Raw genomic sequence first — 15,013 nt, 5'->3', positions numbered from 1 at the left:
AATGTGGTCTGTTGATGGCCTGAAGGGCTTTCCCTTGTTTTTATTGGATTCTCATGTTCATTAAATAATGAATTCTTCAGTGCATATGTCTCTCTTTTGCACAGCACAGTCCCTGATCTGAGAAAGGACCAGTTGGGTCAAATATGGTATTAATGTTTCGCAGCGGTGAGTGAATGGTGCTTTGTCTGTTTGTGGAAAAACCACTGAGGAAGTCTGAGGAAATGCTCTGTGCAGGAGTCTCAGGGGGTCTGTTGACTTTTCAAACTACGCTTTTCTTTTTTAATATTATATTAACTCATCATTTAAAGGAATATAGAGTTTGCTCATGGTGGTTATGATAAGACACAAGCAGGACGGCACGTCAGCACGTCCTGTCACCAGTTGTGTTGTCCCTGTTGTGAGTACACTTCAAAATTATGAATGCAACATGTGAGATCTTTTATATTCTAGAAATCAGAAACTCCAGGGTTCAATGAACAAAACAACTGACAAAAACTTTTTGATGTGGAGCAAAGGTACAGAGAACAGTGTTTTGGTTTCACGACTCAGTTTCTGGTATGTCCAATATTTTCATGGTGCCACGTGATCGGTGGACATGTGGACGGATCGCAATGCTGCCAAACTCTTGGAAATGCCATTTTGACTGATGGTCAAGACACTGCTTTTTCACATGAATGGTGTAAATATTGTTATTTTGTTGATGTGCTCTGCTCTAGTGACGTCTATTGCACTTCTGTCCATCGAAGGTTCAGGAAAAAGGATGCACAGATTGTTAAACCTTATGAGGCAACTTATAATTAGTGAATATGGGCTGTACAAATATAATTCGATTTGGTTTGATTTGACTGCACGCTCCCTCACGGCTAACAACATCTGTGACTTTGTAACATTTGACGTAAATTTGACGTCTTGTAGCGGCCTTTTATTGTGACCAGCCCCGAGACGCACCTGAACGTGGGAGGGCTCTCTAACATGAATTTAAACAAATTTGTTAATGAAATTTAAGAGAAATAAACCAGTGTGCTTCAAAAAAGACTATATCTTTATTTTAACCCCTAGACTTTCATTGCTTTGCACTGTGTTCTATTCCAGCTGCATCTGCTAGTGTTTTGCCTGGTACAGCTCGGGGCTTTTTGCTGTTTGTGTGTGTGTGTGTGTGTGTGTTATAGTGTGTGTACTTGTGTGCCTGGGTATTTGTCTTTGTGTACGTTTGTGTTCTGTTTTGCAAATGATCATCAGATAAAGGTTGTTGAACACCACAAATGGCTATTACACCACCACTTCAGCGACATGAGGTTAGCCACAGAAAGGCCGATGCAGAGACACAGAGCTCTCTTTTAACGACCTCTGCGCACGGATTAAGGCCCACGGTGCAAGTGCACTCAGAGCGTGTCCAGATCCACTTCTGCCAGTTTAACGCCAGAGAAAATGTTTGTACGTAGTCTCATACTTGGTGCAATCACTTTCCGCTGCTCAAGATAGCAATACGCCTGAGAACACATCCTTTAAGCCCAACACGCCCATGGGCACTTAAGGGGTGCATGGGCATTCGCTGCAACATGAGCACTGGATGGGAAAATGACAACTGCGTCGGTCTGAAATCAGCAAAGACACTTGTTTTGCACTTGTGCCGAGTGTGGGCTGAAGCTGTTACAGTTTATCACTGTTTTGTCAGACTGTCCAGTGTTTAAACTGCTGATGTGGGTAAAAAAAAGCATTCAAACTAAAATTCTGTTTATGCTTAAGAAAGCCGTCTTAATCTGGTCCAAATTTTAATACCACAACAGGAGAAAAAAATTACACTGTACAGGATATTACTGGAAACAATCTTGAAAGCTTGTGCCAATCGTGATGATTTAAAAAGAGCAAATAAACAACAAACAAAGGAACAAAGCTGTCATAGCTGATAGAAACCAAGTGGGTTGATGCAGCCCTGCCTCATGCTTCTTCCTCAGAGGCTTGGTCGTTTACACCCTGCCACCAAGCTTTCGACTTAGAAGAAGAATTAACTTCTTCTTCCCTCATGAATCCATCCATAATTGAGCTATAACCCGAGCTATACAGTGGAGGCTTTCATTGCTCCTCATCTTTGAGATGCCCGGCCAGAGTGGAAGACATTACAGCAGGAAATTGAAGAATGCAGCCAGAGGCTGAGCGCACTGTTCATGGTCTAGATTCATCTTCTTGATGAATCAGTGGCCAATGGAATCATTTATGTTTGTGGCACTCCGTGATTCTTTTATTATTTGTGCCATTTTTGTGCTTGTTTCACATCAACATGCTGCTAATCGTGTTCTCTGTCCTTCTTTCTCCAGATTGAGAACCTGCTGGAGCAGTTAAAGGATAAAGACAAACAGCTGGCTGGGTTGAGGGAAAGAGTCCAGGGCCTGCAAACTGACTCCAGTAACACAGACACAGCCCTGACCACACTGGAGGAGGCTTTATCAGAAAAGGTACAGAACAAAATGAGGGATGGGGGGGGGGGGGGGGTCATTGCTCTGTTGTTGAATGCATGGTGTGTGAGCAATGCTGTTGATGGAGAGGCTGAAACTTGTTTGTCAGATGTTGACAATAAAAACTCACAAAGAAACCATTAGACCACCACTTGGCCTGGAAAGGTATGGAAATTTTTACGCATTGGGGCACACTTGTCTTTCAGGAAGCTGGTCTACGGCGTACAGCTTAATTAAGTTGCATGCTTTGCTATGACTCACTGCCATAATTTACAGACACAGCCCTCTAATTTATAGACCTTGGACCACACTAGATGAGGTCCTGACTGAAAAACAGTAAGGGGGAGATGGAGGCACAGGAAGAAGGGAGGTCTAAGGTGAACATAGACAGAGGATTAGTCCCTGTCTCTAGCTGCGCTGAACATAGGGAGGGAATGATCTATAGAATAAGAGGAGGATAGAAGTTTCTGAAAGGGGGAGGGAGGGAAGAATGGAAAAGCCGAATGGCAGAAGAGGCACAGCTCTGATGGAAGAGGTGGCCTCAGAATTAAGGGAGGCAGAGGTCAAGGAATGCAAGGGTGGAGACAGAGTAAAAAATGAGTGACTTCTGCAAAGGCATATGGAAGAGGAAGAGAAAAAACAGAGCCGGAGTGAGCAATACATTTCCAAAGACACAGACGGATTGAAATTCAATTCAGCCACAAACTTATATTGGAAAACATGAAGCAACAACTGTCAGATAGTGAGAGAGATAATGCAGACACGGTGTGATGTTACTTCTCAGAGGGGATATGTACACTCCAAGTCCAAAGGTATTTTAATAATATCGAGTTTGGTACTCCTTCTTTATCAATTGGATTTAATTCCATACTTTATTTTTTTTAATTTGCTAATACTCAGCAGGTATAAGCACAGGTCTGTATGTGGCTTCATGCATAGGAAGACGCACTGCAGCGAAAAAGCATAGAGCTAAACGAGCCTGTGGTTCAAGGTGAAGTAAGACTTGCTCCACATGGGCGGATGGGTGAGTGAATGGATTGGATGTTGGTCGTAAACATTCAGTGTTTGTTGTTTTCTGGCAACGCGATGGAGCAGCTGGTCTCCATAAAGCCTCACCTCAACACTACTGAGCTATAGCACGCCGCCACAAACACTGGATGATGAATGGCCGCGCTGGCCAGTTTGGTGTTTTGTTTTCAGGAAAATGCACCGCGTTTAATCGCACAGGTCACCTACCCAATAAAAACCCCGTCGATTTTACTGTATTCCTGAGGAAGTAAGTTACTTTGGAGAAGCTGGAATGCTGACGCAAATTCCCGCTTTGAATAATGGTGTTTTTTTCCTTTTTTCCCCCCTCGTCTACACAAGCCTTTGGCGATGTGTTTATGGATTTGCACTCATGGTTACAGGGTGCCAGCGATTTCTAATTGAAGACAGGCTCGAACGCAGGACAGGTTTGATGTTGCATTGTACTGACCATGACCGTGGAGATGTCAAACCCAAGTCTGCGAGTGTACACACGCTACCTTGAACTGACTGGCATGATTTCAGAGTGGCTCCATCTTGCTTAGCTTTGTTGCATGTTCAAAGTTGTTGGTACTGCAGTCTAAAAAATGATTGCAGTGCAGGCTAAAAATGGTTCCCATTTACATGTTTGTTTGTACTGGAGGCTAAAAGATGGATGCTGGTTTACATTTTGTTGGCACTGGCTGCTGGTTACGAGTTTGGAGAGTTCCCTCTTTGGACAGATGTGCATGTCCAACAGCACTGGGCTGGAAACAGGGCTGCCCCAGTTTCATGTGGTCCAATGTACACACACTGTATATGTGTACTTTTATGCCTTTGGATTTGTTATTGCATATTCCTGTTTGTAACAATAGGTTAAGTTGTCGGTTAAGTGTGTTTTCATGTTAGGGAAGGAAGGAAAGTATTCAGAATGAACCCTCCATGACAGAAGTCGACTGGCGGATAGAAATCCTGCATGTAGCATTTGCAAACCAGTTTGTAACGGTTTGGGTCAGAGTGTTTTGTTTGAAGCTGTTTTAAAGGCATAGAGAATGGCGAGAAAGACCAAAACTCAACCTCTCTTGGTTATACATGAATAAAATAGAAAAAACAGATGTAAACAAAAGTTACTCCTCAGCGGAGGTGCAAAAGAAAAGGAGGGAGTCATTTGCACAGTCTGATGAAGTTGCTCCCCGAGGCGACACAGTAGCTCTTAAAGGCATTTTAACTTAAAGTCTGTAAAGTCGATACAATATCGGTGCTGAGTCAGCCAACAGCGACTCCTTATGAGAAGTACTTTAAACCGCATGTGTGTATTTATGGCTGCCTTGTTAGGCTATTTGTTCCTCTGTTTGTGTTGGATTTCATTTTATTGAATTACACTGAATAAATATCCATTCAATCAAGAATGGTGCTCACATCATTCTATTAATAGACTAGATGTTGGCTGATTTGTGTTTCGCTGTGTTTACATCATGACTGACACGGTGCGAGGAATTTTATTTAACTTAAATTGATCTAAATTTGTTTTGTTGCTGACAGACTTTGAAATCAATAGCATAATGGCTCAATAAACTGTAAATCTCTTTTTGTGTGTCGGCCCGTTTGTTTACCCAGAAACCACTTCTGATGCTGGCCACATATAATTCAGCTGGTGATGAGGAGAACATTGGCGAGCTTTTCAGACATTGTGGTCAACGCAGGGTGTGTGTAATGTGTTTACAAGAGCGAGTGTGTGTGTTGCTAATCACACACCCTGTCACAAACCTGCTCTTGGAGCCAGTCGCTAGCCACAGTGCTGTGGTTCTAATTAACAGGCTGGGGCATTGTGCCCGTGCCGAGCCCTGCTCTTTGGTGTGTGTGTGTGTGCGTGTGTGTGTATGTGTGCGCGCCTGACTGTGATGTTATATGTGTGTTTTGTGTTGAGTTTACGTGTGCTCCACACTTAAGCCTTATAGAGGCAGGTTTTATTATCACATTCTGCTCTCATTCCACTAAACCCCAAACATCCTCGAGATATTTCATAACGTGGGGAAAACACCCAGGACCTATTAGCCACGTGGTCTCTCACCCACTCTTTTCTCTCTCTCTCTCTCTCTCTCTCTCTCTCTCTCTCTCTCTCTCTCTCTCTCTCTCTCTCTCTCTCGCTCTCTCTCTCTTTCTCTCTCTCTCTCTTGCCCTCTTTTCCAAAAGCCCACTATGCAGTGTGTTACTGTGCCAGGTCTAGTTAGTGGTTGTATTTGTCCAATAACCCAGGGGTTTATAGCTGCCAATCATGCAGCGATGCCACATCGTAAAGCCTTGTTGCTGAGCTGTACTGTGTGCCTAAATAAACACCTGAATAAACACCTTGATAATCACTTCAGTCCACACCTTAACGCACACACGTACATCTTAGCACACGCATCTACTACACACACCTTGCGTGCTCCGCCACCCATGGTGTGGACGTGGTCTCCGGCCAATGCCCAGAGCCGGGGTTCTCCTGCTGTCTGATGTGATTAGAGGATAGAGAAAATTACGACGCAAACATTCCAGCCTGGTTTATCAGAAGGCAACGTGGAGTTGTTGGGAAGTGATCTACAGTGCTGTCCAATCCACTCCCAATAAATCTGTCTCTGTCCCTCAACCCCTTCCATTCCTTCTCTCTCTCTCTCTTCCACTTGGCTCTGACCTCCTTGGGTCCCATTGTTATTTATTATAGTTGGCACATTATATCTATATGTATATCTGCATAATGTTATATGTTATTTATGACAGCCATTTATGAGTTTGTCTTTGGCTGCACTTTGCAGAGCATGATGTTGAGCCTATTCAGCAAGAGACTGTCCCAAATTTTTCAATAATGATAGGGAGGAACTGTAATCACACAGGGCTGACAATCTGTTGCACGCTGGAAGCCGAACAAGTTCCATTTTATATCATTTCATGAATGTGGACAAGCCTTTACGTAGATAATAGCCATCGAGGCCTTTACTGTATTCTTTATCATGCTTCTCGCCAAACTCTCTTTTTCCGTGTTCTTTTACAATCTCAGGAGCGAGTGATTGAGAGCCTCCGGGAGCAGAAGGAGCGGGAGGACAGGGTCCGGCTGGAGGATTCGGAGAAGATGAGGAGGGAGAACCAGGAGTTAAAGGACAAACTCTCGGCCCTGCAGCCTCCAAAACTGCTGCAGAGCCAGACCACAAACCCCAGCCTGACCCAAAACCAGAGACCTGATGGAGAGGTCAGTGTGGAATGTTCTGATGCAGTTACAGTATCGTAGGCAGGGAGGTTGAGTAGATATCGGAAAAAAAAGGTGTGTGAGGGTTTAGTTTGTAAGTGTTTGCTATTTTTACTATTGTTGCAATCACCCCCGTAAAAAAATACTTTTATCTGAAATATGCAAAACTCTTTTCACAAACATCATGAGGCTTTATAATTATTTTTTTTATGGTAGAAAAATAATTAACTTTTACAAGCACTCCGCAGTGGTTGTAATATGCTACTTGTACCCTGTATTTACACTTCTTACATCTATAGCAATAGTAATTCCACTCTCTTACCTCCCGGTGAGCATCCACAATATTGTTCGCAACCCCCCTATAGCAAAGGGCCTGCCTGCACTTTGTCCCGAGGGATGAAGGGATGAATTAAGAGAGAGTGATTTATGGACGTAAAAGATCCCTCCATCCCCGCTCAGGTGCCAAGTCAGAGGCCTTGCTGTCTTTTCTCTCTTTCTTTTCCCTCTCCCAGGCTTACAAGCCAGGACAGACCCTCGCCCTGCCAGAATTTATGAGAATGTTTTCTTTTATTCTCACAAAAAGCGCACGCACACACACACACACACACACCCACACACGTCTCATTCCTGTGAAATGATATCTTGTTGAACGTTGACGCGGAACCACATGAAAGGGACGGCAGCTCAGAAACTCTTTGTAGCGAGCAGCTTCACACTGCGACAGAAGTGTTGCCATAGTTTGGCCGCTCTGTTTACTCGGCCGCAATCAGACCTGTTATGTAAATTTACAAATTCATCAGGAAGACAGTGGATAATTGCGGGCTCATGTCTTTGATTGTGTTTGTGTGTGTTCACGTGTGTTTCTCTCCGTGCACCTGTGCATGTGTGCCAGCGCAAAAAACAACTGTTGATGCTCGTGCGTTGCAGATGTGTGTGAGTGTCGGCATGTGTTTAAGTGTGTTGGTGTGTTTGTAGTGCAGTGAATTGTGACAGGTTGTGAGGCTGTGGATCAATGCATTTCTCCTATGGTAGTTGGAGGTGGGGGAGCTTAACCAGACAGGAAGCAAATCTAAGTTTAGCAAACATTAATGCTCAAATCTGTCAGGGAAGAACTGCTTATGGCTTTAGATGACAAGGTCGTAGGGGAGAAGAAAGTTGCAGGGACTGAGTTAAAATTAACTTAAATGACATAGCTGATTTAATAGTTAACTGATTTAGCTACAAAATGTAATTTGAAATACATTTTACTGATAAATTCCTCCAGTCGTAGAGCTATATGCTACAGTGAGTAATCAAGTATGCATACCACCAGCATGGCACTCAGAAGAGGACATACCGCCACCAATTCAATAAAGCAAAGTCATCAAATTACACACACTTTACGAAATCAGTCCCCTAAAAAAAAGCCAGATTTTATTCTTCAAGATCCCAAAATGTTCCCTCTGAAAACTGTGAAAATATTGAGATACCTATTTACTGACACATACTACATCTTTCCAAGTTTCGTGGTAATCAGTCCTGTAGTTTTTGTGTAATCTTGCTTAAAAAAACAAACCAAACATAAAACAAACGGACAGGGGTGAAAACGTAACCTCCTCGGGCGAAGAAAAAAAGAACAGATAACTACTTCCAGTCGCCGCAGAGCTTAAAATGACCGCTGCTTAGAGTCCCCAGTGACCCAATCTGATACTGCTGCATGGACTGTTAACACTGCAGTAACAGTCAGATTCCAAACTCCAGTACATTATGCACAGCAAAAAGCCACAAGCCAAGGTGAAGGGAATCCAGCACAAATACAAATTAAAATGACAATCAAATAATACAAGTGAAAAGACAGTTCCAAGCTATGGTCAAGCCCTCACTCTTCGCCGCAGCCGCCGCCACCCTCGGCCTCCCGGAGATTTGCTGCCTCGTCACTCCGAAGGCCCTGTGGTCGCTCATCTCCATCAAGGTGGTGGAACGAGCTGCCAGCCAACGTCAGGAATGCAGACATACAGTTCATCTTCCACCACAGGCTGAAATCCTACGCTTTCAGATTATACCTCCGCACCGCACACTAGCACTTCTTTACATTTCTAGAAATAACAAAAACCAAAATAAACAAAGATAAAAAAAAAGAAAAAAAAAAATCAGCAACCGTAGCATGTGCTGTGGTTTTGAACACATTTTTTCTTTTCCTCTTTGAGGTATGCGCCTATCAAGTATGAATGCACATGCTGTAAATTGCTTTGGACAAAAGTGTCTGTGAAATGAAGGTGATGTAATTGTGGTGTAACAGTACAAAAGGAAAAACAGAGTTATTTAGGAATTCTTTTTTAAAGACAATGATTCATACAGAAACTATGCAGCAAAATGTGCTTGATACTAGAATGACGAACTGTCAAGCAAATTAGCTGAATTCTTCTTCTCAGGGTGGATTCAGGTGATCTAGGGCTTTCTTTGCAATTTTAAATTTCTACTACTTATTCCGATATCTGTTTTACACAATAGAGTAAAAATATCATACCTTTCTGTAATCCTTAAGATGTTTTCTAACCTCACCACAAGAAAGACTGGAGATATCTTACTCAGAGGAGACATGACGCAGCTTTTACTGTTCTTTGTGCCAAAAAATACAAAAATGTATTTGATAATCAGGGACACATTGTATTATCCTTTGAAAAAGCCTATGTCACCTTTCTCTATGCATGTAAAGCTCAATATTATTATTTTTTTTAAAGTAGCATAAAAAATGACTTAGAAAATGTATTCATATTAATGTGTCAAATAAATATTTTTCATAAAGAACACTATCTTAAATATAGAAACTATGAGATTAATTTAAAACTTTCTATTAAAGGTGTATCAAAACATAAAAAAGGAAAAATAACAATTTACAGTTTATTCGTTCTGTAATTTTCCCTATTGGAGCTACTCAGTGAACAAACAGTCCCTGCAGGTGAGAGACCATAATCATCGATCACCCCATTGTGACATCATCCCCATGAAGTCACGTGATTTCAGTCACATGATGTCCATGCAAAACCTGTAGTTAAAGTCCTGTTGACTAGATTTTGTTAGAACAGGAAGTAAACAGACTGGGGCTCTCCTTTGTAGTGCTGTCCGAATGTTGAGTGACATTTCTTATACCCTACATAGTGCAGTCGTTGTTTCCCACAATGCATTGTGAAAAGTAATGTGCAACAGCCCAACATGTCGTACAAATGTAAATAACAATCAGAGCAGTGCATCACAGCACAAATTGTGGCAAACACGTTTATTTCTACATTTAACATGTAATTCACCATGTTTTTGTTTTTTACCTTAAAGTATTATTACTTTAGTGTAAACTCCCTTAAAATACGGACACAGCCACTGTCAGGGTTTGAGAAAAACATTCCTTTTGTAACCTCCAAAACAGGCCTCACATACAGTAAATTACCATTTATCTAAAAGATGTGTAAGAAATTCCTTCATTAAACATTAATCAAAAGTACTTCCCCCCAAAAAAACATGAATCATTTTGCCTGACAAACACTGATATGTTGCCATTTGCCTCTCAGGCAGATGTGGAGTGTTTGCCATCAGGCCTTGTACACACACAGTGGCCCTCTCACTGTATCTGCAGATGTTTGTATTACTGACTCAGTCAAGCTGTTAGCAGAGCTTTTTATCTTGACCCCAGAGCTCCTCTGCATCATCATCCTCTTCCCATAAAACAGTATTTGTTGATTCCGAGGGTTAATAAAGGACGTCTGGAACTAAACACCAGCTCTTCAAAGAGAAAAACCGTAAAGAACCTCAGGGAAGACGGTGACCTTTTCCAAAGAGGGTGAGTTTAGAGTGGCGAGGACGCAACACACCTCAAATGACTTCTGAGTTCTATTCAAAAGACAGTTTGGTCTTTTTTTCAACCAGGTTTTTGTTTTACCTACTGTCTTTCTTTTTTGTTGCCTTTTCCTTTCTCTTCTTTTTTAAGATGATACAAAGATAAGAAGAATCAGACTCATTGAATCATCAGAATCATTGATCTTTGCACTGGCAGAGTCAGTACAATGAGATTGAATGCAGTCATATCTAAAACATAAAGTGACAGAATACACCTTTAGAGGTGAATGGTGTTTGTGTAAAAACTACCCAGCCTCAGCATTGCTGGGTTTTCTCTGACCAGTAGTTAAATAATCCAATGCAGAGTCTGGTGGCTACACATATTTAACTTATTTGTAATATTTACACTTCAGAGAAATTCCTAGGAATGATAATAATAATTTCTCTGACCATATATGTAACCGTATCTTTACTGGCCTTCCCCCTCCTGTCATAATATCACAAATTCCTGCTGAACCCGCCGTCCTTGCAGCCCCTGCGTTCTGCCCGTGTGTGCGTGTTTCCCACTGTAAGAACATAACAAACTCTGTCCCACTTAGGGCTAATGCATTTTGGGCTCTCTGAGATTGGCCTTGATGTGTGTGGATGAGTGTGTGGGGTTAGGTGTGGAGGTAATGGGGTGAGGATGAGGTCAACAATGTTTCTGCTTCCCCCCCCCCCCCCCCCCTCCACTTTTCACCGGATTTTGTGCAGCCATGTATACATGGGTACACGCACAGTGATGAGCAATGGGGGCTCTTTAGGGTCATATGCTATAAGGTATTACTGTAGACAGGTCATAGTCAAACCGATCTCAAAGCCAAACTGCCATCGTCTGAGGGTGAATTAGCCTCTGGGGGCAACAGCCATTATTTTGGACCCCCAGACGGTGGCAGGGATATCTTCCATTCACCGTACATCTCCGTACACCGGTCGATCGTTTCTCCACACAAAAGACAGCTAGGTGCTTTAGTTCCAGACGACATGTTGGCAAGTAGCTGATTTATTTCAGTCAATTTATTCCACCTCTTTTTCTCTTCACATGGACTGTTTACCTGCTTTAACTAGAAACTGGACCACAAGGCTTCCAGTCACAAAACCGTGTCCCTCGCCTGCAGATTCTGCAGATTCACATGCAGAATATGTTTATAGAGTTTATCATCAAGCTCCATAGACACACATGCTTTACTCTCGTAGAGCATAGTTTGCATCCACAAATGTGTGAGCAGAACACATGCAAGAGTCCACAATAATGCAATGATTGACACATATTTTACACATTTACAGATGTAAAGCTACCTCATAATGCATGTAAAGTGATAAATCAATCATTTCTAGTGCACTGAATGCCACAGCCATATATTTGCATATGCAGGGGCAAACTTGTGCATTGTGTTCATTTGGTACCTTTGCCATAAGTCATTTGTTCAGACTGGCAAGTTGTAATAGTTAACAGACACTCCTTGTTTCTTTTGTAATGGCACACTCATGTAGAGCTACTTGTACTGTCCCAGATTTATGTAGACCTGACAATAAATTATCCAGAGTGTGCGTGTGTGTGTGTGTGTGTGTGTGTGTGTGTGTGTGTGTGTGTGTGCGTGTGCGTGTGCGTGTGCACTTGATGATGTTTAAACACGTGGCCGCCGCTGTCTCAACAAGTTAAACAATCTTCACAAACACAGCAGACGAGGTAAAGACCAAGAGAAAGAGGCAGAGGAAGATAATTCTAGGTTACAAACTTCCTCTGGGATATTTTTCTCAGAGAAGAAAGAATTCATCAGTGTGTGTGTGTGTGTGTGTGTTTTTTCTCCTCCAACATTTTACTTAGAAGAAAAAAAAAATGGTCTGTTTGGTGGTCTCATAAATTCGCAGCCAAACAGAGGGAGACAGTAATTTTATAATGATAATGACTGAACTCAAAACTCCACATGAAGGATGCCCCCGGGGAGGCAACTGATAGAAGCAAACCACAGAAAAGCAGGCATCAGACGAGAGGGAGCAGAGGGGGGTGATGACGGGATGAGAGCGGATGAGAGTACAGATTGGTTCTGCTTCAGCTAGATTGTGACCCTAACCACATATGCATGACTTACCTTTTCCTTAAGGTTGTAAAGCTTTTCATGTGATTTGATCTCACGTCTGACCCTGTGTGACTGTCCAACCGCTCACTCCGAGGGGATGTTTGAGATCATTTACCCGGCAGTGCGTGGTTCTCATACTATATTCTCACTCTCCATCTGTCATATCTTGTTGTGTTAACTTCCAGGTGCCAGCCAGAGTAGACGGGCTCCCAGCTGTAAGCCCCACGGTATGCTCTTTGACATTTTATGCCTCTAGTTTGTTTGTGCTTCCATGTACTTTGTGTGTGTGCGTGTGTGCGTGCGTGTGTGCGTGCGTGCGTGCAGAGGCCATCTTAGGACATCTCCAGCTCAGTTTGTCTGGCTCTGCTCTCTCTTGCCAGATTTGGCTCAACTTTAATCAGTCTGAGCTGCACTTTGTTCTGCTCAGCTCAACACGCATCAGCCCTGTCTGTCCTTATGGCCATTTCCAGCCATATTTTGTCATTTGTTTATTTACTTGTTCAGTCTCAGCTGCAGCGAAGGTGCCAGCCTGAGTCTGGGCAGCTCACATGTAAGCAATGCAGCAAACGAATGTGTTTAATGTGTTTGTATAATGCTATTCCTCATTTGTACTATACTCTGCTGCAGTCTTAATTGGCTAGAGTCTCAGAACTGTCAAATAAACAGTACTGTATTTATGGAGGGTACAGCTTTATGATTATGGTGCTCATTTTTATATAATTAATTGTTGAAGGTAGGGTTGGTCATTTATTTCTGAAACACATTTTATCTTAACTGTTGAAATCTTTTTTGGAAAAAAGAAGCAAAAAAGCTGGTGTCTGTGGCCCTCGCAGGACTGTAATAAATACATATCATAACATTCATTAATCATTACAATTTGACTTGTATCAAATTGTAAATGCAATGATATCTGTACCTGTCAGTCACTAAACGACCTTCCTGCTTCTTTGCTGCAACAGCAACAAATCCTCCGCATTATTCAGAGTGAGAGATGGCGCATGCTGGGCGCAGGAGGCAGAGGCAGGAAGTGACGTATTAACTCCGCTGCGGAGATCACATGGTTTTCTTTACAACACACAGACACCATCGTCGGCTCTTATTCCCACAAACTCTCTTGACATCTTCGGCGGGTGTCTTTCTGGAGATATTTGCTTTCTTTTTTGCGTCTATCTACTAGGAGGCCCGGCGGAGAAAGTCTGCAGATAATCCGGCGTCTCCCACTCAGACATTTGCGTTCACACATGCACGTCCTCCAGAAAAAATAGGGAGGGTCTGCGGAGTTCACTGCATGTCTGAAAGCAGCTGATATGTTCTTTGATACGGTCTTAATCATAATTCATGCAGTATATCATGCCTTTACGAAAAATCTAATGTATCCATCATCTCCGCCCCCCCCCGAAGAAGATCCAAATCACAGAAGAGGTCGTCAGGAAGTGTCCGGACATCACAGATCGCCTGAGACTGCTGGAGCAGGAAGTGGCCCGTTACAGAGAGGAGTCTGGGAAGTCACAATCCGAGGTGGAGAGGCTAATGGCTGCTCTGAGTGATGCTGAGACGGACAAATCATGCAAAGAGAGGAAAATCTCAGATCTTGAGAGGTGAGGGTCAAAGAATTCAGGGACATATTCATATCCATCACAGGACACCATCTGGGTGTCCTCAGATAGCAGAGTCCCTCGGAGTGACCGGAACTTTGTGGGATCTCAATTCATTCCTAAGTGCTCTATTTATAAAGGAGTAATCCACCAGACATAAACTGTCGAGATTGCGTCCTCCCAGCACTTGAAACCACTTCCATGTTGTCATGCTTTGTGCCTGATGTAATCACACTGTAGAAATGAATGCTGTGGCCCACATGTATATGCATGTGACGTTTTTAATCATTTGGCCTAATGTCTTTTTTTTTCTTCTTTTTTCTGTGTATTAATGTCTGCAGACCTGGGTAAGTAGTTCTTAATGTGGATGTGAAATGTACCATCATAATACCACCAACACTGTCCAAAGCCATTACTCTTGACACCGTGCCATGACTGTTGAGCAGATCTAAACCTCCCCAGGTATTAAGTTGGAAATTGGGGCGTTTTGGCTCAGATTGGATTCCCAGAAAGCTCAGATTTGACTATCCCAGTGGGACAGTTAACGCACAATGCATTTACCCCAAACTATCACGTTCCTCATTCCTGTTTCAGCAATAACACAATGCGAGGTTTTATATGTTTCCTGATTTATATGACCGGAGACATATAGCATCTCTATTGTATTGGATTCTGCGAATCTTCTTCACGTTTCATTGCTATCACGAGTGCTGTCATGTGTTTTCCTCATATCATATATCATACATATCGTGTGTTTTCACAAATGTGTCTGTAAAATCAATTTATAAGCACTTTATTCTTTCTGTCTTT

General features: G+C 42.6%; 1 protein-coding gene across 4 annotated transcripts in view; it reads left to right on the top strand.

The window, feature by feature from the left end:
• Nucleotides 1–15,013, top strand: part of LOC117764694 (ERC protein 2-like) — a 149,905-nt gene that overhangs the window by 48,917 nt on the left and 85,975 nt on the right. For all 4 annotated transcript variants that reach the window (XM_034590676.1, XM_034590673.1, XM_034590675.1 and 1 more), the window contains 5 exons: nucleotides 2,316–2,453; nucleotides 6,496–6,684; nucleotides 12,794–12,835; nucleotides 14,010–14,206; nucleotides 14,545–14,550. In XM_034590676.1, the coding sequence (XP_034446567.1) occupies nucleotides 2,316–2,453; nucleotides 6,496–6,684; nucleotides 12,794–12,835; nucleotides 14,010–14,206; nucleotides 14,545–14,550 (572 nt within the window). The remainder of the gene's footprint in view (nucleotides 1–2,315; nucleotides 2,454–6,495; nucleotides 6,685–12,793; nucleotides 12,836–14,009; nucleotides 14,207–14,544; nucleotides 14,551–15,013) is intronic.

The sequence above is a fragment of the Hippoglossus hippoglossus genome, chromosome 7 (assembly GCF_009819705.1).
Source record: "Hippoglossus hippoglossus isolate fHipHip1 chromosome 7, fHipHip1.pri, whole genome shotgun sequence".
Lineage (NCBI taxonomy): Eukaryota > Metazoa > Chordata > Actinopteri > Pleuronectiformes > Pleuronectidae > Hippoglossus > Hippoglossus hippoglossus.
The sequence above is the reverse complement of the archived record's forward strand: the minus strand, read 5'-3'. Positions and strand labels throughout refer to the sequence as shown.